At 42.2% G+C, this 26,317-nt stretch overlaps 1 protein-coding gene across 3 annotated transcripts in view; it reads left to right on the forward strand.

Moving 5' to 3' along the window:
* artn (artemin) overlaps window positions 1–26,317 on the forward strand; it is a 40,863-nt gene extending 14,546 nt beyond the window's left edge. For 2 of the 3 annotated variants that reach the window (XM_028588283.1, XM_028588284.1), the window contains exons 2-4: window positions 8,342–8,403; window positions 16,007–16,181; window positions 25,125–26,317. In XM_028588283.1, the coding sequence (XP_028444084.1) occupies window positions 8,342–8,403; window positions 16,007–16,181; window positions 25,125–25,534 (647 nt within the window). In that variant the 3' untranslated portion in view covers window positions 25,535–26,317. Of the gene's footprint in view, window positions 1–8,341; window positions 8,404–10,521; window positions 10,636–16,006; window positions 16,182–25,124 lie in introns of all 3 variants that reach the window. The other variant, XM_028588282.1, reaches the window with a different exon arrangement.

Consider the following 26,317-nt stretch of genomic DNA (forward strand, 5'->3'; position numbering starts at 1 on the left):
AAAAGTCGAGATCTCAAACCCCGCCCCCACCCCCCAATGATGAATCCAAAGTTACGCCCTTGAATCGAACACTTTAATATTGTGAGCGCTACAAGTGGGACTGTTAAGATTTTTTAATTATAGATTAAATAGATTATATAATAGGCCTTACTACAGGAAATAAGTCAGTTAAAGCTACTCTTTTCTACACCTTTCCCATCTGTGTCCTCAGTCGGGTCTGTTCTAAACTTTTAGTAGTTGGTGCAGGCTTGGCATTAGTGTGTCACTGCAGGCTATCATTTACACACACACACACACACACACACACACACACACACACACACACACACACACACACACACACACACACACACACACACACACACACACACACACACACACACACACCAGGGATGTACTGGGGACCAAAATTTGGCCCGGGACTTTGGGATGGAGCAGCCTTTTATGAGAGTGTGCGGAGAGTGCCTGTAGACCATTTTTTGGAAGTAATTTTATATACTACTGTAAATAATAATAACTACATAATGTAATACAGATGTAAAACAATAAAAACTAATCAAGAGACAGCGTAGTGGTTGACTGCCAATAGGAAGGTTGGGGGTTCAATCCTTGGCCCTGCTACCCCATGGGCAAGAAATTGTAAATGTGTGAATGTTTATCTGATGAGCAGGTGGCATCTTGTACAGTAGCCTCGTCCACAGTGTGTGAATGGATGCTGTACTAAGTTAAAGTGCTTTGAGTAGTTGTTAAGACTAGAAGAGTGCTATATAAAAACAGTCCTTTTAAGTTCAGGAAATCTCCCGAACCTCCCGATGGACTGTCCACCCCTGGTGTCCACGTTATTCGAAAGTACCACTTACAGTATGTTTAAAGCTTGTTTTTATTATAGGGTGTGAACCTAAAAGCATCTGTGTGATAGTATCATGTTTTAAAATGTATAGGCTATATTAAATATTTTCGATTGCTCCTCAGATCCTTTCAAGGATGTTGCATGCTTTGCTCATTTATATTAAACCTGTTCATTACTGTTTCAAGAAACATCTGATCAAGTGACCCATTTCCCAGTGGATGCTGCATTATTTTAAAAACGTTCGGATCTTTCCTTTAATACGAGTCGTCATATCAATCTGCCTCTTGTTCTTTAGAGTTTAGAGTCTGTGGACTAGAGTTCAACATTATATTAAAAGAGAGAATAGCAAGCTCTTTGTTTTCTATGGATTTTGAATAAGTTGAATTTCTGTTATTGCCGTTAGGGCTGGGTTTAAAAAATTCATTTTCCGATTCAAAGCTTTAATTCGTTGATTTTTTTTATATTAATGAACATCCGCTACATTCAAGCCATTGCCACATGAGTTGATAGAAAGCTAATTAGCTCAACAAGACTCTCTCTATTTGTCAGTATGGCTTTGTTCAGAAAATGGTCTCGTCCGGCAGAAACTCAAGTGAAGATAATTACCTCTTCTGAAGACTCCATCATGTTTTTTTAATCCTCTGTATCCTCCTTGATTACAAGTAACTGTGCGGAGGAGGGGGGGTCGATGCTATTAATGTTGAGCTCCTCTTCTCTTTATAGAAAACCAACTGAAACATAAAAAGTTTTTCCCAGTAAAGCCCTACTGACAGTCAAGTGTACCAAACATAGCAAATGGAAACACTATGATTAAGTTACTATGAACTAAATAATGCTTTGTCACATTTTATTGGCTCCATTGGTCTATTATTGTGTGTCACTGGGAGCTAATGAAAGTCTACAGAGGATGATCACAAAGACCAAACTACTGCTTTTTTCAAGTGGAACTCATCAATAGGGTTGGGCATCGTTTTGATTTTACCAATTCTGATTACAATTTCGATTCTTCCCTTTGATTCCGGTTCTTATCAATTCTCGATTCCGAATCTTTGAGGGGTGGAGTTGAAATGAGGTCACGTGCTTATTTCACAGATAAGAGGAACATTTTATTTTGATTCAATGGTGATTTACAGATTTACCGGGCTTTATCAGCCACACTTCAGAGCGCCGCATACTGTGCTCCATGGCTGCAACACAACAAGCGCCTGGCCGCTATGGAAACCAAAACATCAAATTCAACCCGCATGTTGAATTTGGAACCGATGATTGGATTCAAATCCAAATTTTCCAAATGTAATTCTTGAAACTATTCCAAGTTGGAATTGCTTTTCGATGCCCAATCCCACTCATCAGCTCATAAAGTCTGACATTTCAAAGTTAACAACCAGGAAGTTGTCCACCTAACAACAGATGTTGGTACATTGAGACAAGATTACAGTACATGTTGTGATGTGTCACTTCAGCACACCTTGGCCTCCTGGTCCAATAATATCTCCCTGCTTTCCAAGTTGAAACGCATCATGAATGGATTGTGGGGTGTTGACAACCACAAAGATTACTTTAGTTGTGTCAGATTCTGGCAAAAGAAGACTTTTCCTCCACTGCATTTGGACAATACTTTGGACTGGGATAATCATCCATCCAATATGTTGTTGTTGACTGTTTTTAAACGGTTGACTTTGGGCACTTTCAAAACTGCTGTAATTCGGGGGTGAAGTTGCAATTTTTCAAATGCTTCGGTTTGCGTTTACTCTGCACTTTGTCAAGCGCACAAAACATTGAAACAGTCGCTGGTCTATTGGACAGAATATCCGAGTGAAACTCGCTGACACTTCTGGTCTCAGAAATAATGGAGCAACACCACATTTATAACGTCTTGTGTTTTCTGGTTTGGCTTTAGTGTTTCTGATATTTTAGAAGAAGGCGAACAATCCATCCATCCATCTTCGTCCGCTTATCCGGTGTCGGGTCGCGGGGGGAGCAGCTCCAGCAGGGGACCCCAAACTTCCCTTTCCCGAGCAACATTAACCAGCTCCGACTGGGGGATCCCGAGGCGTTCCCAGGCCAGGTTGGAGATATAATCCCTCCACCTAGTCCTGGGTCTTCCCCGAGGCCTCCTCCCAGCTGGACGTGCCTGGAACACCTCCCTAGGGAGGCGCCCAGGGGGCATCCTTACCAGATGCCCGAACCACCTCAACTGGCTCCTTTCGACGCAAAGGAGCAGCGGCTCTCTCGAGCTCCTCACGGATGACTGAGCTTCTCACCCTATCTCTAAGGGAGACGCCAGCCACCCTCCTGAGGAAACCCATTTCGCCGCTTGTACCCTGGATCTCGTTCTTTCGGTCATGACCCAGCCTTCATGACCATAGGTGAGGGTAGGAACGAAAACTGACCGGTAGATCGAGAGCTTTGCCTTCTGGCTCAGCTCTCTCTTTTCGTCCACAACGGTGCGATAGATTGAATGCAATACCGCACCCGCTGCGCCGATTCTCCGACCAATCTCCCGCTCCATTGTCCCCTCACTCGCGAACAAAACCCCAAGGTACTTGAACTCCTTCACTTGGGGTAAGGACTCATTCCCTACCTGGAGAAGGCATTCCATCGGTTTCCTGCTGAGAACCATGGCCTCCGATTTAGAGGTGCTGATCCTCATCCCAACCGCTTCACACTCGGTTGCGAACCCGATCCAGTGAGTGCTGAAGGTCGCAGGCCGATGATGCCATCAGGACCACATCATCTGCAAAGAGCAGCGATGAGATCCCCAGCCCACCAAACTGCAACCCCTCCCCACCCCGACTACGCCTCGATATCCTGTCCATAAATATTACAAACAGGATTGGTGACAAAGCGCAGCCCTGGCGGAGGCCAACCCTCACCTGAAACGAGTCCGACTTACTACCGAGAACCCGGACACAGCTCTCACTTTGGTCATACAGAGATTGGATGGCCCTGAGTAGAGACCCCTCACCCCATACTCCCGCAGCACCTCCCACAGTATCTCCCGGGGGACCCGGTCACGCCTTCTCCAAATCCACAAAACACATGTAGACCGGTTGGGCATACTCCCAGGCTCCCTCCAGGATCCTTGCGAGAGTGAAGAGCTGGTCCGTTGTTCCCGACCAGGACGGAATCCGCATTGTTCCTCCTCAACCCGAGGTTCGACTATCGGCCGAACCCTCCTTTCCAGCACCTTGGAGTAGACTTTACCAGGGAGGCTGAGAAGTGTGATACCCCTATAATTGGCACACACCCTCTGGTCCCCTTTTTAAAAAGAGGAACCACCACCCCAGTCTGCCACTCCTTTGGCACCGTCCCAGACTTCCACGCAATGTTGAAGAGGCGTGTCAACCAGGACAACCCCTCCACACCCAGAGCCTTGAGCATTTCTGGACGGATCTCATCAATCCCGGGGCTTTGCCACTGTGTAGTTGTTTGACTACATCAGTGACTTCCGCCTGGGAAATCGACGACAATCCCCGTTATCCTCCAGCTCTGCCTCTAACATAGAGGGCGATTAGTCGGATTCAGGAGTTCCTCAAAGTGCTCCCTCCACCGCCCTATTACCTCCTCAGTGGAGGTCAACAGTGTCCCATCCTTACTGTACACAGCTTGGATGGTTCCCCCCCCCCTCCTGAGGTGGCGAACAGTTTTCCAGAAACACTTTGGTGCCGACCGAAAAGTCCTTCTCCATGTCTTCTCCAAACTTCTCCCACACCCGCTGCTTTGCCTCTTTCACGGCAGAGGCTGCAGCCCTTCGGGCCCCTCGGTACCCTGCAACTGCCTCCGGAGTCCTCCGAGATAACATATCCCGGAAGGACTCCTTCTTCAGTCGGACGGCTTCCCTGACCACTGGTGTCCACCACGGTGTTCGTGGGTTACCGCCCCTTGAGGCACCTAAGATCCCAAGACCACAGCTCCTCGCCGCAGCTTCAGCAATGGAAACTTTGAACATTGTCCACTCGGGTTCAATGCCCCCAGCCTCCACAGGGATGCACGAAAAGCTCCGCCCGGAGGTGTGAGTTGAAAGTCTGTCGGACAGGGGCCTCCTCCAGACGTTCCCAATTTACCCGCACTACACGTTTGGGCTTACCAGGTCTGTCCAGAGTCTTCCCCACCCCTGACCCAACTCACCACCAGATGGTGATCGGTTGACAGCTCTGCCCCTCTCTTCACCCGAGTGTCCAAAACATACGGCCTCAGATCAGATGAAACGATTATGAAATCGATCATTGACCTTCGGCCTAGGGTGCTCTGGTACCAGGTACACTTATGAGCATCCCTATGTTCGAACATGGTGTTCGTTATAGACAATCCATGACTAGCACAGAAGTCCAACAACAAACAACCAGTCTGGTTTAGATCAGGAGGCCGTTCCTCCCAATCACGCCTCTCCAGGTGTCTCCATCATTGCCCACGTGTGCGTTGAAGTCCCCCAGCAGAACAATGGAGTCCCCCACTGGAGCCCCATGCAGGACTCCAGTCAAGGTCTCAAGAAGGCCGAATACTCCGAACTCCTGTTTGGTGCATATGCACAAACAACAGTCAGAGTTTTCCCCCACAACCCGCAGGCGTGGGGAGGCGACCCTCTCGTCCACACGGGGTAAACTCCAACACAGCGGGCGCGCCAGCCGGGGCTTGTGAGTATCCCCACACCCGCCCGGCGCCTCACACCCTGGGCAACTCCGGAGAAGAAAAGAGTCCAACCCCTATCCAGGAGTATGGTTCCAGAACCGAGACTGTGCGTAGAGGTAAGCCCCACCAGATCTAACCGGTAGCGCTCCACCTCCCGCACCAGTTCCGGCTCCTTCCCCACAGAGAGGTGACGTTCCACGTCCCCAGAGCCAGCGTCTGCCGCCCGGGTCTGGTCCGTCGAGGCCCCTGACCTTCACTGCCACCCATGTGGCATCGCACCCGACCCCAACGGTTCCTCCCACAGGTGGTGGGCCCATGGGCTGGAGAGATGGGAGCCACGTAGCTTGTTCGGGCTGTGCCCGGCGGGCTCCGTGGCAAACCCGCCACCAGGCGCTCGCCGACGAGCCCGCCGTCTGGGCCTGGCTCCAGACGGGGGCCCCGGGCTTCCTCCGGGCAGGGTCACTCCATCTCTACCTTGCTTCTTCATTGGGGTTTTTGAACCATTCTTTGTCTGGCCCCTCACCTGAGACCACTTTGCCTTGGGAGACCCTACCAGGAGCACAAAGCTCCAGACAACACAGCCCTCAGGTTCACAGAGACACACAAACCTCTCCACCACGATAAGGTGATGGTTCACGGAGAAGACGAACAATCGGAGCAGCTAAAAGACAGGGAGAGAAGGAGAGAGATGATGATGTCACACAGACGACCAGCGATGTGTGGTCAGAACAGCTTATGGATCTGAAAGTTATAATGCCTTATGTCAGGAGTTTTCAAACGTATCACTGAAAGGTCCGTATCTGAATTTTTTTTAGGTCAGGGGTCCGGAACTATTGGCGATTTAAAAAAACAAACAGTTAAAGGACAATTACGGCGCAAAATGAACATAGGGGTTAATAACACGTGTACCGAGTCGACCGTTCTCTAGGACCTGTTTTCATGCTAATCGAATGTGTCTGTAGCTTGAAACAAGCTACCGCAAACCGGTGATTAGCTTGTAACGCTAGTAGTCGGGGCAGAGGGTAAATCTCTATTTCTACACCACTAACAAGGCTCAAAATTGCACCACACTTCAACGGTAGCATAATGAGGGTCCCTACATGTAAACCGAAGCATTGAGAACTGTAAGTGCACGGACAGTTTATTAAAAAGATAGATTATAAAGACAGTAGCGTTCATGTTTACATGGGGGTGCCATCTTGGAAAACAGTCATGACCAGTCGAACCACAAACGCCCTGCTTGAGCTACTGGTTACTGGTTGCACGGCGTTCGTGGTTCGACTGGCCATGATTGTTTTCCCAAGATGGCGCCCGCATGTAAACATGAATGCTACTGTCTTTATAATCTTTTTAATAAACTGTCTGTACACTTACAAAGTTATCAGGTTATTAACCCCTAGGTTCATTTTGCGCCGGAATTGTCCTTTTAATAAACTTACTAATAACTTTTAGGTAACATATTTAAGTTGAGTTCTCTGTTTTCCTGGTCAACCTTTGGACCGATACTACTACATTCGGTACCAGTATCTTTTTTCGGTAGCTTAGTTTTTCTCTAATAAAAAATGTATTTCAGTTGTAAAAATAAGTCCAAACCTATTTATCTTTTTAGGGACGGAGGTCAACTACGGGCCGTAACACCACTACTGTATATTCAACTTTACTTACAATGTAATGATCAATATGAAATGTATTTAAAAAAAAAAAAAAAAAAAAAACGGTAGACTTCATAAGGTATTGTATTCATAATCAGAGGTTTATGGGCTGATGATGCTGACCTTGGTCTTGACTTTGAGAAGCCCTGCCTTATGTCATATTTAAGTCCTTAAATTGTGTGCAAGGTTGAAATTTCAGGTTAGTAAATGCTTTGTTTTTTGGTTCACTTTTCCTGTATTTGGGTCGGATGATCCTGTTCTCACCTGAAGTGAACCAAACTCTAGTTCACTTGGAAACAAACTGACGACCCTGAAATGGGACACCGGTTATGTTCACTTGCTCTTTTAACTTGTCAATAAGTGGAGAACAATTCTAATTATTACCCTTTTTCTGATTTCTATTTTAAAATCACATAGTATCCCCCTCAGTATGGTAGCCAAGCGATTGCTCTGTGCATGTAAAAGTCCTTGATGATCTCACTCAAATCTTCAGGTACACCTTCTGTAATGTGTGGCAGCATGGTATGGACGGGACATTGAGTGAGACAGCGTGGTGGCATGCATACACTGTGGAAGGAATCAGTTTATATATTTTATAGGACCGGCGAGATTGAAAAATATGTCACACTTTAACAGATTTTCCAAGTAAAAAGAAACGGTAATTACCAGATAACAGAAACACTGCTATGAGGGTTTCTGGACAGTATTTGTCATTGTTTGTGCCGTCAATTGACTTCCAATAATAAATATTCAGACATTTACACAACGCAAGCATGTTCGCCCACTCCCATGTTGATAAGAGTAATTCAGTATTTCACAAATATACATTTAAGGTACGTTTTGAATAGATAAAAATGTGTGATTAACTGGCGAATTAGCTGGATCATTATTATTATTATTTATTATTATTAGTTTGTTATTCCATTGACAGACCTAGTGTGCATATAAATGAAATGCTGTGGAAGTGAAGTGTGTCATCCTGTCTGATTGGACTGAATTTGCTCTCAGTGCCCATGGCACTGTGGTAAACAGAGCATGAATCATAAGTGATCTCTTTTGATTTCTAAAGATTTAACAAAAGCTAATGTACCTTGGTATTGCGGTGAAGGAAAGCCGGAATTCCCCCCCAAAGAACAGTTAATTAGACTACTGAATGGAGAGTGCTTTTCTTGATTATTGTTATTATTGTTTTCCTTTTTTTTTTCAGATGGTAAAACGTGGTGGAGGCAGGAGGCGTCGACTCCCCAGCATCACCTGAAGAACTGGAAGGTGAGCATGTTCCCAGAAGTTCAGTCTGAGTCTCACAGCAAAGCAGTCTGCTGGTCTGTCAGCTGGCCCGAGATGCCCTTGTCAGTAAAAAGACTGATGCCAACACCAGTAAACACTAGGGCACGTGTGTCAAACTCAAGGCCCGCGGGCCGAAATCCGGCCCCTTGCAGATTTCGTTCCAGCCCGCTTACCAATTTAGGTTCTCAATCAATTTTGACTCACCTAGTTTTTTTCACCTTTGCAGCATTTTGTTGCGTTTTTGTCACTTTTTATTTTTTCAAATGTTCGTGTCGCTTTTTCTGAAGTTTTTCCCACTCTTTGTGATGTTTTTTCCCACTTTTTAAAAAGTTTTTTGTGTGTGCTTGTTTCGATAATTTTGCCCCTTTTTCGAAGTTTTTTTGGCGTCTTGCTTCCTGGTTTTTGGCACTTTTTATGGCGTTGTTTTTGGTGCTTTTCTTAAAGTTTTTTGTTTTTCAATGTCTTTGTCGCTTTTCCCGTGCGTTTCTCTTTTTTTTTTTCTACGATGGCTTACCCCTAATTTCCACCAGGCGCGTCTGCAGATCTTTTTTTATAAAGACAACGGCAGAAAAGAGAAGGCATGGAATTTAATTGCAGGAGTGCTTGGAGTAGAAGGTAGGTACTAGCTTAATAAACACGTGATTATTCTGTAAAATACTTGTAGAGACAATATAATCTGCAAGTCGGGCAGGCGAGATGCTCCGCTTCTGGCAGTACAGATCCACTTTGGCAACACGACTGAAGTGTGGTGTTGCGACGTCATACATCCATGGTTGATGCTCCACGCCCTTGACCGGCAGCTGATTAGACGAACGCGTCACGTGGGTCTGGCTCAAGAAAACGACTGAATACGATCTCTTATTTTACGAAAATAGTTCACCGAAACGTGTTTCTGAAAACATTTTAAGTAAGAAATAGGCCATACAGTTGCTTCATTTTAGAAGCGTCGCACGGCCAGGTGGATCTGCTCTAGATCCACCTGGCCGTGCGATGCTTCTGTTGCGTCGCGCTCCACTTTATTCCCATGGGTGACGTCAAGCGACTTTAACGCGCCCGCAAAGCATCCCGGGATGAAAAAATGCTGCGTGTCAAAAAAGCTGGCCGATGCCCATCTTTATGCAAATGAATCTATTTCATAAGCCTATTTCTCACTTAAAATGTTTTCAGAAACACGTTTTGGTGAACTATTTTCGTAAAATACGAGATTCTCAACGAGCCGCCATGATGGTCATTTGGAAATTCAAGAGTAGACAGACCCACGTGACGCGTTCTTCCAATCAGCTGCCGGGTCAAGGGCGTGGCGTATCAGCCATGGATGTATTACATTGCGACTCCACGCTTCAGTCCTGTGTGGATCTGCACTGTGAGACGCTCCCAGTGTGGTATGGCGCGTGGCGGAGGATGGAACAAAACCGCGGCGCAGCCGGAACACAGCACGGACGTTCCCAGTGGAGAATCGGACTATGGAACTTTTTGGGGGACTTTTTTTAGGGCTTTATGTCGGCCAAACTGTAAGTGAGAAGACTTTATAAGACACGCAATAATACAGTCAAAGATATTTGACTTTTTAGATTGAGTAAAAGCATGTCAATAAACTCTACATGCAACTCTCATTTTCCAGTGTGGCCCTTAGGAAAGTTGACTTTGACATCCGTGCACTAGGGGTTTCAGACGCTGTAAGACGAGCCGACAAGCTGTTCTTGTGTCTGCCCGCGTATGTTTTTAATTTGATGTATTTTTATGTGGACAGCCTTTTGTCCAAGACAAATCTCCCCTGGGACAAATAAATCTTAAAGCTCTTCGCTTGACGCGTACAGAAGTTTTAATCCTTGTTCTCATGAATGAAAGACGTATCTAATGCACGAGAATCCAAAAAAAAAGAAGGCCAGTAGGATTTGCTGGCAGACTCTCGGCATATATGTTTCGCCATCAGCCAGTTTCTACTACATTGCCCATTTGATCTGGGCCTTAGTAACTACCTGCCAGACACTGCAGAGAAACTCATTTCATAAGTGATGTTAAAATATTAACCTTACCTGCACAATGGGAAGGTGTCACGTGTCATTTAAGTAATTAAAGAGGTGCAGGTGTTGGCTGCAGGTATCCCACAAGGCCGTGGGGACGGGGCTAATGGCAAGACACAGGGATCACAGACACCATTTCCATGTCAAAGAGCTGATGGAACAGGATGGATCAGCTTTCAGTTTCCACAATGTATGTAACAGTGTACTGTATATCACTCAATTAAATGCAAATACTAAAAATAAAGTCCTAGCTGCATGGCTCTAGGCAGTGGTGGAAGAAGTACTCAGATCCTTTTTCTTCAGTAAATGTACTAATAGCATACTGTTAAAAATACTAAGTAAAAGTCCTGCATTGAAAATGTCACTTAAGTAAAAGTACGTAAGTATCATCAGGAAAAAGGACTTAAAGTATTAAAAGTAAAAGTACTCGATGCAGAAAAACCCTCACATTTTAGAAACTGGAAACAAAAAAGGGTTAAAAGCGTCAAGTATTCGTTAAAGGCGTCCAAAAATTAAAATTCAAATTCTGTGTTTAATGGTCTAATCATTTCTGGCTAGTTTCATTTATAATAAAACATCAGATTTTATAAATGTGTTTTGTATGCAGAAATCTTAAAGCGCTCATATTTTGCTCACTTTCAGGTTCATAATTGTATTTAGAGGTTATATCAGAATAGGTTTAAATGGTTTAATTAAAAAAAAAAAAACATATTTTTGTTGTACTGCACATTGCTGCTGCTCCTCTTTTGTGTGTTGAGCTCTCCGTTTTAGCTACCCAGTGAGGCTTCTGTTCCATCTTTGTTGGGAGTCGCACATGCGCAGTACCTAGGTAAGGACTACTAGCCAGTCAGAAGCAGAGTATGAGGGCGTTCCACACTAGCAGCTAGGCGAGCATTATAACGAGTTACAAAGTTATTGTGATATAACACAATAAAGGAAAGGGAAAAAGCCAAAAAGAATAATATGAGCACTTTAATGTGCAAAGTAACTAGTACCTAAAGCTGTCAGATTTCTCTCTGAAATGTAGCGGAGTAGAAGGAGAAAGTGGCATGAAAAGAAAAGACTCAAGTAAAGTACAATTACCTCAACATTTGTACTTAACTAGAGTACTGGAGTAAATGTGCTTTAGGTACATTCCACCACTGGCTCTAGGGATGGCACAGTCACATTGGTCCGGACTGGAATATCTCAACAACTATTGAATAAATTGCCATGAAATTTGGTTTAGACTAGACATGTTCCAATACCGATACCAGTATGAAAAGCCTCCGATACTGCCTAAAATGCTGGTATCAGTATCGGCAAGTACAGGCATTTGTGTAATTTAGCCCTGAATAAAATCTACTTTAAAGTAGTTTATTTATGTTCTTTTTCTGTTATGACTCACTGTCAAACTGGATAATATAAGAAAGTTCTACGGCGTTCATTGTTTGAGTTTAACAACAAAGATAGCGATCATATCACATCCATACAGGGATAGTAGTATACAGCTGTTAAAACATAATAAAATATATGACAAACTGGTATCAGATCGGTACTCCGTATCGGCCAATACACAAGTTCAGGTATCTGAATCAGTATTGGGAAGGAAGAAGTGGTATTGGAGCATCTCTAGTTTAGACATTAAAGGTCTCCAAGGATCTGAGTACACAATCCATTCTTTGTGAATTTGCCCATCAATGTACTACTAAACTGAAGACAGTCATTGGAGCTGAACACTGATCAGAGGTGGAAAGTAACAAATAACAACTACTTATGTTACTATATTTGTGTACTTTTACGTTTTGAAGTAGTTTTTAAAATCTGTACTTTTACTTTTACTTAAGTATTGTACTTTGCTAGATTTTAAATCGCATCACCGTTACTGAGTAAAAAAAGTAAGTAAAAAAACTCTTTAATGCTGCTTTGTATCTTTGTGCCCTTATCAAATCACAAAAGACTGCAATTTGATTAAATAAGTATAAGTATAAATAAGATATTAAACAAGTATAAATATAAAAAACTAACTATATCTATTCCCACTGGTAAAACATAACTTAGTAACTTTTTCTCTGAGTAAATTTTAAACAAGCTACCTTTTACTTTTACTTGAGTAGATTTTTACACCGGTTATTTTACTTGTACTTAAGGTCCAATGTGTAGGAATTTCTCCCATCTAGCGTTGAGATCATATATCGCAATCAACTTTCTCACACCACGCAGTTCAAAGTACGTATTACAGCTACAGTAGTCTTCACACTTCAAAAAGCCAGTCTCTTGCTCTTTTCAATATCCTTTTTCCAGACTCCTGTTCCTGAAATTTGGATTTTGAATACATGTGGTCCTCCATGTTTCCTTCTTCAAACTTGCCAGGGCCGTGAAGCTACGATACCCATTAGCAGCATTAGCAGCACCTGTGAGTTTATCGTGTGAGAGTGAAAACGCGAAAGGCGGAGCAACATGTCCTGTATGTCCCTTACCGGCTAACGTATTTCAAGATGGCGCGTGAATATGGAGCGTCTACCCCAGTTCATGCGAATGCAAACGTAAAATTTCAAGCCAAAAGGAATACTTGGAATTGATGGTAGTGGTAAATATTCATGAAAAAGGACAAGTTTGTGAACGGGCAACACAGACTTTGAAAATGAACAACTAAACACATTACACACTGGGCTTTTAAAGTTGATCAAAGTTATTTTACTTTTACGTAATTAGAATCTTTTTGTATTCTTTCCACCTCTGACGGTGATGCGACTGCTTATCTTGGGAAAAAAAGAACAACATTGTCAGTGATTATGGAATCTTAGACTGAACTGAACAAAGTGATTAGACTCAACCTTAGCCCAACCATTATTGTAACATTCATGCATCAATCATTCTAATACTATAATTTTTTTTTCTTCCAATGGGTACTTTTACTTTTGGTACTCGGTAAAAAGTATATTTGGGTGCTAATACTTTTCAATGAAAGACTTTAACTCGTTATAGAGGATTTGTAGACTGTGGTAATGCTACCTTTTCTTCCACCACTGCTTTTTTTTTTTTTTTTTTTTTGCCAAAGGAACGTCAAAAGAGTTCAACAATGACAGCTCACTTTTTGAACGGCTCTGGTTCCGAAAGTGATTTTCCCCCATTTAATATTGACATTTGAGTAAATTTAAAATTAAAAAAAGTTTTAAGGCTGGAACCAAGCCAACCAGCTACGAGATGAACTGCGACCATAAAACACTTGATTCGGTGCAAAAGAACATCTATCTAATAAATCGGGAAACCTCTGTGTGTGTGTGTGTGTGTGTGTGTGTGTGTGTGTGGTCTGTCTTTGAAATATCTCATGAACCGTTCATCCAATCTACACAATGAACTTGGGTTTTCGAAATTGGAGCTGTTTGGACAGCGTTGGATATTAAACTGTGAATACAACTAAAAGAATGTGGAAAAAAGGTTGAGAGAAAAACAGCGCTGCCATAATGCTGGCTCTTCTGTGTCTACCCATCACAATGAAGGTCCAGCTTAAATTCACTCAGCATTTTGCTAAGAGGAAACTCAATAAAAAACGATTTCTACCCTTCACAATAAAAGCCCATCTTAAATTCACTTTTGCTTAGAGGAAACTCAATTAAAAGGCTTGTTTTTCCTGACACTAGATCGTATAGACACTATATTGTATTAAATTGCTGTGAGCTGTAAATTCACCACTTCTCACTTAGACTTACCCTGGGTCAGGTTGTTAAACGAGACGAGGCAGCACCGTCGTCATTAAACGCTTACTGTAGCGATATCAACGTGCAATATCGTTGACGAAAAAGAGAACGCTAAAATGTAGTTAAAGGTGCTCTAAGCGATGTCACGCGTTTTTTAGGCTGCAACATTTTTTGTCACATACAGCAAACATCTCCTCACTATGCGCTAGCTGCCTGTCCCCTGAACACACTGTAAAATAAAACGCGGTCTCTGTAGACAGCCCAGGCTCCACAAATGGCAACAAAAATCAAAACCAGCGTTCCAGCCAATAACCGACAAGAAGGATTTGGGGGTGAGGGTTGGGGGGTTAGTGCGCGGAAGGGAGGGGGCGGGGACGGGATGAAGAGGAGGGAGGGGCGAGCTAGCCTCCGTTTTGTTTGACAATACTTTGAACGTCAACAAGAAGTGACACCACCCAACATCGCTTAGAGCACCTGTAAACAAAAACTCTCTTTATTTGCATTGCCTTTCACCTTTTTTTTTGTGGGTAGTGGGGTACTTCTCTTTGAAAGCGTGTATAAAACATGTTTTTCTTAAAACAAGGTTGATTTCATACGGACTTGTGGCTTCTACAGGAGCAGAAACTTCCACAACCTCGTAGTGAGTCTACCTCAGATGGTTTTAGATTATGGCTAATAATCAAAATCCTTATAGAGAAAATGAACGGGGGTTTTACTTCCAGAACCACACTGTTGAGCTCTATAAGGTATTGGAATAGACCATGCATGGCAGTTATACTTCTGGTGTCTGCAGCAATGGATAGTGTTTTTAATCTCTAACCCTTAAAGGTCCTCTGACATGCTGCTTTTTGGATGCTTTTATATAGACCTTAGTGGTCCCCTAATACTATATCGGAAGTCTATTTCCCATAATTCAGCCTTGGAGCAGAATTACAGCCACTAGAGCCAGTCCCACAACGAGCTTTCCTTAGGATGTGCCATTTCTGTGTCTGTAGCTTTAAATGCTATTGAGGAGGAGAGAGGGGGGGCAAGGTGGAGGGTGGGGGTGTGACCTTGACCAACTGCCACTTTGCTTGTTTGGGCGGACCAAATTCTCTGGGCGGGCGAAGCAGAGAAAGGGGAGGTAACCTTTCCCCTTATGATGTCATAAAGGGAAGATTCCAGATTGGCCCATCTGAGCTTTCATTTTCTCAAAGGCAGAGCAGGATACCCAGGGCTCGGTTTACACCTATCACCATTTCTAGCCACTGGGGGACAATAGGCAGGCTGGAGGAACTCTGATTAATGTTAAAAAACCTCATAAAGTGACATTTTCATGCCATGGGCCCTTTAAAAACAAGAAGCCTTTATTTTCATTATGTTACAGTGAATACAACGAGTGCCCCTCCCAGCAGTGCTCAAATAAAACTATATTGCACACATCCATGTATAATATAAGACAAACAACATTCATTCAACATTCATCATAAAACAAACAAGGGCAGGTAGTTGCGATAATAAATATATTGCACAGTTATAAATAAAAAATAATAATATAATATATAATACTATAATATTATAAAATAACCCCTTCAGTTTGAACCCTAAACTAAACCCTAAATTGCACAGATGAATAAAATGGATTGTAAAAACACTAATAAGAAATGTGAATATGGGTGCAGAGACATTATGAGCGTAGATTTAGAGTCTGGATGGCTTTTAAGAAAGAGTTTTTAGTCTGTTAGTACTCTAGTGACAAACATTTAACATTTAAGTGTCTTTGTGATTGCAAACACTCTGATGATGCTTTTATTATAAATTGCAGTGAATCTTCCAGCTTCCCTTACCAACCAGCCAGCTGGTGGACAAAGTAACTACTTATGTGTTCCTTGATATTATCAGGTGATGCTGTGGGTGGTGGCATCTTTGCTGACACTAGTGGAAGATGTGTTTTCTGAGGAGGACAGTAAAGAGGCTCAGTCAGACTTCCATCGTGTCCTCAGGCAGCCCTCCTTGTCTCCTGTTGAGGATTTGGCACAGGACAGCACGGTCCACACACCCTGGCCTAAAGCCCTTGGCAAGTATTTCATTTTCTTGTTTCATCAGCAATGTTTCAGCGTATCTGCAATCTATTTGATATTGTTTTACTTTATTTTATGGTTAAACTTAAACTACTGTAATCAACTACATCTGGTAGTTAGGTCACGGCTGGTCAGTTCAATTCAATTCTATTTTATTAATAGTGTAAAATCACAACAGTAGTTATCTCAGGACACTTTACAGATAGAGTAGGTCTAGACCATACTCTATAACTTACAAAGAATATATAATAATAACAATAAACTAGAGCACGTTTTTCTCCCATCCCAGAATGCTGTGTGGACTAGCCAGACCTTCCCCCACAATGCTGTGGAGGAAGGTCTGGCAAAGTGAGACTAGCTGTGCCCTTAATTACAGCTAGTCTTCCTGGGGTCCAAATTTAAAAACAGACTTAAACATTACAGTCCACATAACTTCAACTTAAAATTCTGAATCAGAAAATGATTTATTGCCAAGTAAATAGCACTTACGAGGAATTTGCCTTGGTAGTTGGTGCAAACAGTAATATGAAACAAACAAACAATAAATACAGAAACAACACATGCATAACTGTCAGTGGGGATGCAGGGCCTTGTTGATGAGACGGACAATGAATGCATATCTACAAATATGATGTTCCAAGGTGTTTTTATTTGCTTATGTACTTTTTCTAAATACACTATAGAATGTGGTATTAATAAACCGCCCCTTACAAATAACAGTAAGAAAAATGTAATATTATTTAGTATGCTGGGAAACTTTATAAGACATGTCCAGACATTTTAAGACATGTCCAGTGGGAACACATAAACTATTGTCTTCTCCTTGTGCGTGGGGGCCACGTTACATCTGCTGCCTGCAGGCATACACTGCTCGGCTTTTACAACCTTGGGAAGGGCTCTCTTCAGTTCCATCCTTCATTGTAACATTTGTAATTTTTTTTGTGTGCGGATAAGAGGCTGAAAACAAAGCTTCATAAATCTGAGATGGAGGCCATAAAATAACAGCGTGTCACTCCTGGATGACTTATGTAGCCTCTGGAAATTTGCCTGGTAGTTTTCAACACTGAGTATGGCCTTGGTCAACTGAGCAAGGGCCCCCCGTGTACAACGGGCTAAAAATAATCAATCCAAGCTGCAGGTTTCTGTCATGCATCATAGTCCTGCTCTTCACAGCTAGCAGAGAAATAAAATGAATGAACCTGAATTGTCAGTTTGGTAAATAGTTAAACTAGAAATGTTTTTATGATAAATAATACCTATCTGATAATGTGTATAGTTAATAAAAAATTTAAATAAAAGTTTCAAAGTAAGCCAACCCATGACACTCCAACTTTGACTGAATTGTAATTGGATAAGATTTTATTTAAATATTTTAAAAGATTTTTTATAGTCTTTGATAGATAATAGTCTCACATTGTCAGCTCTATCTCCACAGCACTGTGCAGTAAGGTCTGGCTACACCACACATACATTCTGGGATAGGAGGGAAAAAATGGGGATGTCTGGGATGTTTGGATTTTGGACACCGAAAGAACCAAGCAGGCCTGCCTTGTTGCATGATTCAAATTTTTTTCAAAACTTATTTTCAGCATGTAGCTTGCTAGCTCGATTATTTCCCGATGAGATGGAATTTGAGATTTGAGAACAGCAACATACAGAGAGCAGAAATCCTGCACACGAGCCACGTGCCAGATTTCAGGTTTTATTCAGGTAATAATACATTACCTGCCCAAAAAATGGGTTTGAATGGCAAAAATAAGTACAAACTAGCAATGGAACAGAAATAATAATAATACCTTCTACAAGTCTACATGTAATACCTTCTACAAGTCTACATGTAGAAAAAAATTAAAGTTCACTCCTGGATGAGACAGTCAAATTATATTTGATATACTGTATTGCGTACAGTAAGATTTGTAAATCATGTCAAAGAAATGTTTTTTACTGGAGTATCTGATGGTCCATGCCTTCTTCCCCAAGCCCATATGAAGTAAAATATTAGAGGCACAAAAAAAGGGGCTACTGTAAAGTTGCAGCAGTTACTGCACGTCAATCACTCGTGATATTCTGTTTCCTTTTTGTGGTGCTGTCGGGCATACCTAAGTTGTGTTTCTCCTCCTACAGCTATATTTATGAAAGTGATGGAAAACCACACACTGACGAGCATCACACTCTTGTGACTCATTCAAAACAATAATAATGTTTAGTACAGTTAGACATGATTGCCTGAACATTGCCCAATTCAATTGTAACATGGAATAGTTGTATAATTACATGAAATAATGCAAACCCATGTGGCAAGTTTTAACATGGCTGAATGTTTGCCTGAGAAGTCCTCTGCTCTTCGCCTGGGGAATACTTCTATGCATTTTTCTGTTCTTTTTTTCCCCCTCGTGATTACAAGTTTTCTTTTCGTAAACATGGAGGCATGAACTGACAAGCGCCCTTGCTTCTGTGAATGAGCGTTCTACAGTGCCAATAACCTTTCCCTAAGGACAATACTGCATGGAGGCATTTAGGGAAAGTGCAGGGCAAAGTCATGCCCAGTCCAGGAAGTAGAAATCAGTCAAACCCCTGCAGGTCTGCCCATCTGAGCGGGTACTGTGGAAGAAAAAGTTCTCCCAGGGCCATTTCTGTGGCTGGTTCAGACGCATTTTATTCACTGCGCAGTGGAGACAGAAGCTCACAAGCTGCTGTAGGATTCTGTCTGACCAGAATGAGTTTTCAGGTCAGGGTTTTATACAAAGTTACAGGACACAACAGAATAACTAAAGCTGAGAAGACATTCACTCACAAACCTATCTTAGTAGATCTGCAACGGTCCCTTGTTTAACCCTCCTGTTGTCCTCGGGTCAAATTTAACCCATGTTCAAAAAATTTCTAAATCAGAAATTTGGGTTTCTTTCAACCAAATTGTCAAATTAAATAACGAGGATGGTTCCATATACGACGCTCTTCCCAAGTAAAATAAATGATCAGTTCACTACTTTCATTGAATTTGGGTGTTTTATTCAATTTTATAGCATTTGAAAAATAAATTGATAAAAGAACGTTGAAAAGAAGAAAAAAAAGCGCAGAAAAAAATCAACAAAAACATCAGAAAAAGTGCCAAAAAACGTGGAAAATAAGGGCCAAAAACATTGGGAATAGTGAAAAAAAAAAAATTAAGATTTTTTAGTGGGGGCTAAAAAACAGTGACAGTGGATAGACAGGAAAGGGTGGAGTGAAAGAGAGGGGAGGACAAAGGGTCGCTGGTTGGATTTAATCCTGGGTTTCCGCATTGTGGTGAATTTTTCTGCAACAATTTGGGCCTTTTCTGCATCAAGTTATGGTGCACATGTCTTTTATTATGTAAAGGAGACTATTATTCTCCTGTGTTGTTCAAAACCTTCTGCAGGTTCAAAACATCGCATGTGTTTCAGGATGTTTTTTAAACAGTTAATATTTGTCATTCATCATTATGATAAGATATTTGGGGGGGTTCCCTGGCCAGTTTTGATATTTGGGGGGGCTGTAACCCCCCCGTAAATTATGAGACCAAGTGTGTTTTGGTGTATGCTTATTGCACAGAATTGTGTGTTGTCATAGAGACGGTGGTTCCCCGAACAAAGAAAACTCTGATGCACAGCAGGTTAGCTCAAGCCATAACTATAGAGTAGTTAAAGGTCATGAGTCTCGAGCAAAGTACATTGAGTAATAATAACAAATGAAACAGGAACAGAAAGTACCGCTACGCGTGAGAGCAAATGAGGACGAGACATAATACAGTGGCCCCCCACCCTGGCGGGTGTTGTGTGAGGATGAAGCAGTCCCGGTGCGGAAGAAGAAGAGGGGACCAAGAAAGAAAGTGTAAGAGATGAGGGGAAGAATAGATCGGGGCTCACAAGGTCTGACAGTCTAGAGATACGTGGACCGGCTCCAGCTTTTTGTCTGTTGCTAGGGAAACTGAGTCTCTGATTGCTTTGTGATCCCAGAGATCTGTGTATTGAAACTCTGATGCTTGACTGATTAAACGAATGTATTTGACTTTATCTTATCGTCTTATTTGGCTCTTGCTTAGGATCAATGTAATTTCAATTGAACAAACGTGCGAGGATATATAGGTCTTTTATTGGAGTCAGACACATTGTCCCAAAAGGGGGGACACAGAGGAGGAAATCCCCAACACTAGACAAAAGGCAGACAGACTTGTTTAACACAGGAGACACTAAAAGGTTTGTTGATCAGAGAAAATAATAGGAACTTAATCAGTGAGCAGGAAAGAGGATATAATGATAAAATGAGTCTAAAACTGTTAGGTTATTCATTTTCTTCTACAGTACAGTTTGATGGGTTTTGTTTGAAATGTTCCTGGCAACCGAGAAAGCAACTCCAGCTCCTGTTGGAGTTCAGCCAGCAGCTCCACTTATTGGTAAGGACCCCGCATAGTGACAGTACATTTTGCATCCCTCAGCTGATAACCAGAGGAATTTCACTCGCAGTTTCAACGCCCATGTCTGCTTTTAATTTAATCGCACATGCTCTCCTCTGCCAGCCCATAAAAGTCCATTCTAATCCAATGCTTAAACTAAAGTGTGAGAAGTTTTCCCCCTTTAGTCTCCAAAGGCCACAGCAGAAATCTGGGGCCGTATTCACAAAGTGAACTCCTCAATAGTGCTAAAGGCTCCTATCACTCACTCTGTCTGCAGTGATTGGGGGGGTTGTCTGTGACAGCGAATGTGAAATACAGTATTCATCAACACATTGTGCACATTTCACAGTGAAAAGGAACATTAGATTGGATTGAAAACTAAAAGTAAATTAAGATAAATTCAATTTTAATTTTAAAATTAAAATGGAACTTAATTTAAGTGAAATCAAATTTTTAAATTAAACAAAAATTTTATTGGAATGGAATTTTTATGCAAATAAATGTATTAGTCAAGTCAAGTCAACTTTATTGTTAATTCTACAATATGTGCCAGACATACAGAGCAATTGAAAATACGTTTCACTCCGACCCACGCTGCAATAAGGACACGTACAAGTATAATTTAAAAAGATAAAAAATATATACGAGAGAAAGGGGAGGGTGTTGAGCTTCCTGACTGCCTGGGTGTTCAGAGTCCAGAGTTCTTGGGGGCAGAGGGGAGGGGAGGAGGAGGAGGGAGAAAGGGGAGGGTGTTGAGCTTCCTGACTGCCTGGGGAATGAAGCTGTTTGCCAGTCTGGTGGCACAGGCTTGGTTGCTCCAGTACCTTCTCCAAGATGGCAGGTGGCTGTAGAGGCTGTGTGTGTGTGTGTGTGTGTGTGTGTGTGTGTGTGTGTGTGTGTGTGTGTGTGTGTGTGTGGGGGGGGCTGAGGTCACCCACAAGGCCACAATGCTGGTTGCTTTGCGGGTGAGGTGGGTTTCGTAAATGTAAATTAATTTAAAAAAATGAAAATAAATCAAATGAAAAGTTACATATTTCATTAAATCAATACAAATAAAAATAAAAAAAATATTCAGCTAGAAACAAATGTGGATCTGAAGAGAGTATTTTTGGTTTGAGTGCATGTGTGGACGGTATTTATATTAGAACCAAGGAGGGAAAATACCTGTTTTCTAAAATACCTGTGTACATGAAGAGTCCTCTGGACCTCTAACTTCTCTCAAACTAAAATGTAGAGAATAGGACTGAATTGCCAGATCTTCCTCCAGAGCGCTGCAGAGGAGGGTCTGGCTAGTCCACACAGCATTCTGGGATGGGAGAAAAACATGCTCTGGTTTATTGGCATTTCTTTAAACCAGTCACAAGCGCCAGACGGAGCAACGGTGCCTCTGCAAAATAGTCTCAGGAAGGAACTTGTTTTGGTGGAACGTGTACATTCAAATGTTGTTTTAGTTGTGCAACGGAAAACTCTGATTGGACAGATAGTCTAGCTAGCTGTCTGGATTTACCCTGCAGAGATCTGAGGAGCAGTTAACCATAGCCCTCATAAACCGGAGTTTAGAATGCCAACACAAAGAAAGCAGTAGTTGAGGGACATCCGGCAGAATTTCCGGCGGCTGGGGAGCAATCCCGGAAATGAATCTGTGTCGAAATAGACTAAGATTGAATCAACTCTCATTTTTAGGAGTTTCATCTTACTAAGACAGTTAGAAACTACTTTTTTAATACAATCCATAATTCCAAAGGCTCCAGTCTCCTGGTTCTCTACCTCCTTTTCGTCTCTCTCTGATCCAGCTTCCATCATGTAGTTGGACCAGCAGATTTTTTAGATGAGGGAGTACAGTTGACATGCCAAATATGTTTACATACACCAGGAATTTGTGAGTTGAGGCGAGGGGTGGAATCAGAGCTCTTTAACATATGGCTAAGTGAAGAAAAGTGATACAAGATGTCTTTGTAACCTTTTGATACCCTGTGCTTGAGGGTTTCCATGAATACGTTATTATTATTATTACTGTGCAATAATAGGTTACTTTCAATTACAGCTGCATGTTACATAATGTTCTAATTTCATTTAAGACTTAAAGGTCACATATTGCCAAAATTGAAATTTCCGGGCTTTTATCATAACTTGTTCATAATGGTTGTCCTGATCTGTTTATCACATTGTTTTTCCTTTTTCGGAAATTGTCTGTCTATGTTCTTATGATGGTGTTGCTTCCTTCTCTGTGTTTTCTTTGTCTTTGTAACTTGATGGCTGCCCCTCAATAATCTCTCGAGTATAAATAAAGGTTGAACGAATGAATGAAAAAATGGGACATGAACCCCCGGACTCCTGGGTGAAAGTCCTGCATTAGGCAACAACCTGTCTCCTTATGAGGAAGTTGGCGCTCTAATACTTCCTCACCTTACTTCCTGCTTAGCTCCCGTCATAATTACTACAGCCACTAGACAGCGCTGCCACTATGAATGTAGAGATGAGTCGTAATTGCTGCTTAAACAAACGACCTATGGGAGCGTTTTTTCTCAAAAAGTCATCAAAAAATGTTGGACAAACCAGCTTTTCTGACTGCTCTCTCAAATCAAACTGCCCATCACGCCATCACTGCTAATATTGGTGTACACTAAAGATTGATCTCTTGCTGTTTAACAACCTGTTTCAACAGGAATCAAGCATCATATTAATAAAGTCAAGTTAAGTCAACTTTATTTATACAGCACATTTAAAAGGCAAGGCAGCTTTATTTATATAGCACATTTCAGCAACAGGGCAATTCAAAGTGCTTTACATAAAACATTAAAGAGCAGTTAGAAAACAATTAAAAAACAATAATAAACAAATTAAAAACATTAAAAGACAAGAATAAAATTGATAGTGCAGTATAAGAATAAAAGTTACAGTGCAGTATAAGAAATTAAAGTTAATAAAATAGATTATTTAAAGAAAAGCAACATCAAAAAGATAGGTCTTTAGCTTGGATTTAAAAGAACTGAGAGTTGCAGCGGACCTACAGGTTTCTGGGAGTTTGTTCCAGATATGTGGAGCATAAAAACTGAACGCTGCTTCCCCCTGTTTAGTTCTGACTCTGGGGACAACAAGTAGACCTGTCCCAGAGGACCTGAGAGGTCTGGGTGGGTCATAATGAAGTAACAGATCAGAAATGTATTTTGGCCCTAAACCGTTTAGTGATTTATAAACCAGTAAAAGTATTTTGAAATCAATTCTTTGAGGAACTGGAAGCCAGTGTAGAGACTTCAGTACTGGAGTGATGTGATCCACTTTCTTGGTTTTAGTGAGGACTCAAGCAGCAGCGTTCTGAATCAGCTGCAGCTGTCTGATTGATTTTTTAGGGAGACCTGTAAAGACACCGTTACAGTAGTCAAGTCTACTGAAGCTAAAAGCATGGACAAGCTTTTCCAGATCCTGCTGAGACATAAGCCCTTTAACCCTTGATATATTTTTAAGGTGATAATAGGCTGATTTTTTAATTATGTTAATGTGGCTTTTAAAATTTAGGTCTGAGTCCATGACTACACCAAGATTTCTTGCTTTGTCTAAAAAAAACAACCTAAGTTGACACAAAGTGCTTTACAACCAAGGCAGATGGTTTGAAATCTGCCTCAATAGACAACATTGCATAGATAAAAAAGTACATACAGTAAAAAACAACAATACAAAATGTAATACAAAACAACTGACACAAAGACACCAAAGTCAAGTAGAGAAGAAGGAAATTAGAAGAGGGAAATATATAACAATAAATTAAAAAGCAGAACAAGGTAATAAAAGATAATTTAAGTGGTAAAAAGCAACTAAAATCTAAAAGCAAGTGAAAATAGGTGGATCTTTAAAGGTCCCATGGCATGAAAATTTCACTTTATGAGGTTTTTTAACATTAATATGAGTTCCCCCAGCCTGCCTATGGTCCCCCAGTGGCTAGAAATGTCGATAGGTGTAAACTGAGCCCTGGGTATCCTGCTCTGCCTTTGAGAAAATGAAAGCTCAGATGGGCCAATCTGTAATTTTCTCCTATGAGCTCATAAGGAAAATTTGGCCCACCCATGACAAAAGAGAGACATCATGGCAAAGTGGCAGTTGGTCAAGGCCACACCCCCACCCTCCACCTTGCTCCCCATCTCTCCTCCTCAATAGCTACAGACACAGAAATGGCACGTTCTAAGGAAAGATCATTGTGGGACTGGCTCTAGTGGCTGTAATTCTGCACCAAGGCTGAATTATGGGAAAGAGACTTCAGATACAGTATAAGGGGACCACTAAGGCCTATAGAAAAACATCCAAAGAGCACCATGTCATGGGACCTATAAATTAGATCATACATTTTCAATCATAGAATGTAATTATACTGCTTTAAGATTTACATGAAAACTTAATTTTGGGAACAAAAATCTGGTCACTGTCTGCCACAATGTCTTTCTTACTACCACACAATTTTTACCTTCCTTTTCTTTTGGGAACCAAATAACTGACTACCTAGGTGTCCTGTCTGTGTTTTCTTTTTTTCTCGTAGTAGAGTGGTCACTGATGCAGGAAGAGGACATCCAGCAGAGCAGATGGCGGCGCTCCCCTCGGGACCCAAACTCGCCCAGAACGTCCCGGAGGAACCGCAAGAAGACCAAGAGCAGCCGCGATTGCCACCTGGAGAGGAGGGAGATGCGGGTGCGGGACCTCGGTCTCGGCTACGACTCGGACGAAATAGTCCTCTTCAAGTACTGTGTTGGGACATGCCACAGCGCCCGCAAAAACTATGACCTGGCCCTCAAAGCTCTGATGGACAATGGGAGCATCTCGGACAAGAGGGTCAGCAGTCACCCCTGCTGTCGGCCTACCCGTTACGAGACCGTGTCCTTCATGGACACCCAGACTACCTGGCAGACCATAAGGTGGCTCTCTGCGGCCAACTGCAGCTGTGTGGGCTGACTGTAAAAAAGAGTCTATCCGCATTACACAAACACAGAAAAGCTCTTGTGTGAAATAGCAGCATGCCGCGAGGCCTGGTCTCTATAGCGGGTGACTAAACCCCGGTTCATGTGGTGTGAGGCGTGGGCCGGGGATGGGATCCGCAGTGCGGTGGCCATGGCCTGCCCTACGCTGATAGCTCGGCTGTTGTTAATGGAGGTTCAGATACCTTCAGATAGAACCATACGCCACCGGCAGGCTATCTGAATGTTTTCCACCAGCCTGGTGCAGTGGAAGGTTTGATTAAATGCCACCAGCAATAAGCAGAGAGGAGGAAACCTCATTCAACCTGTTGAAGGCTTACGGCAGCCATGTTGGAGGTCTTCCGGTCTTTGGAAAAGAAACTCTGAATAGTAGCTGATCACATTTCTAAGGCTACATTTACATTGCTATGTTTTGGTTTTTATGCGTAGTTTGGAGCCAAAAGCGATCTCCGTGCGCACAAGCGTTTTTAGCTCCAGTAGAAGAACTAATCTCCATTTAGATTCAAGCCCACTTCAGACCAAAGATTCGTGACGAGACAAGTGGAAACAACTACTTGCAACGCATCGGTCTGCGGCATTCTGAAACCTGCCAGTTCACACCAATGCCACGAGACGAGATGGTGTATCATCTTTGTAGCAACAACTCTTTGTGCTTCTGTCCTAAATAACGACTTCAAGGCTTTTTGTAGCTAAATATTTAATTTGTTGCGTCTAAATATGACTGTGGATAACGTTAGTGATAGTGAGGTGCTTACTACAG

Source organism: Perca flavescens, chromosome 9 (assembly GCF_004354835.1).
Source record: "Perca flavescens isolate YP-PL-M2 chromosome 9, PFLA_1.0, whole genome shotgun sequence".
NCBI classification, from domain to species: Eukaryota; Metazoa; Chordata; class Actinopteri; order Perciformes; family Percidae; genus Perca; species Perca flavescens.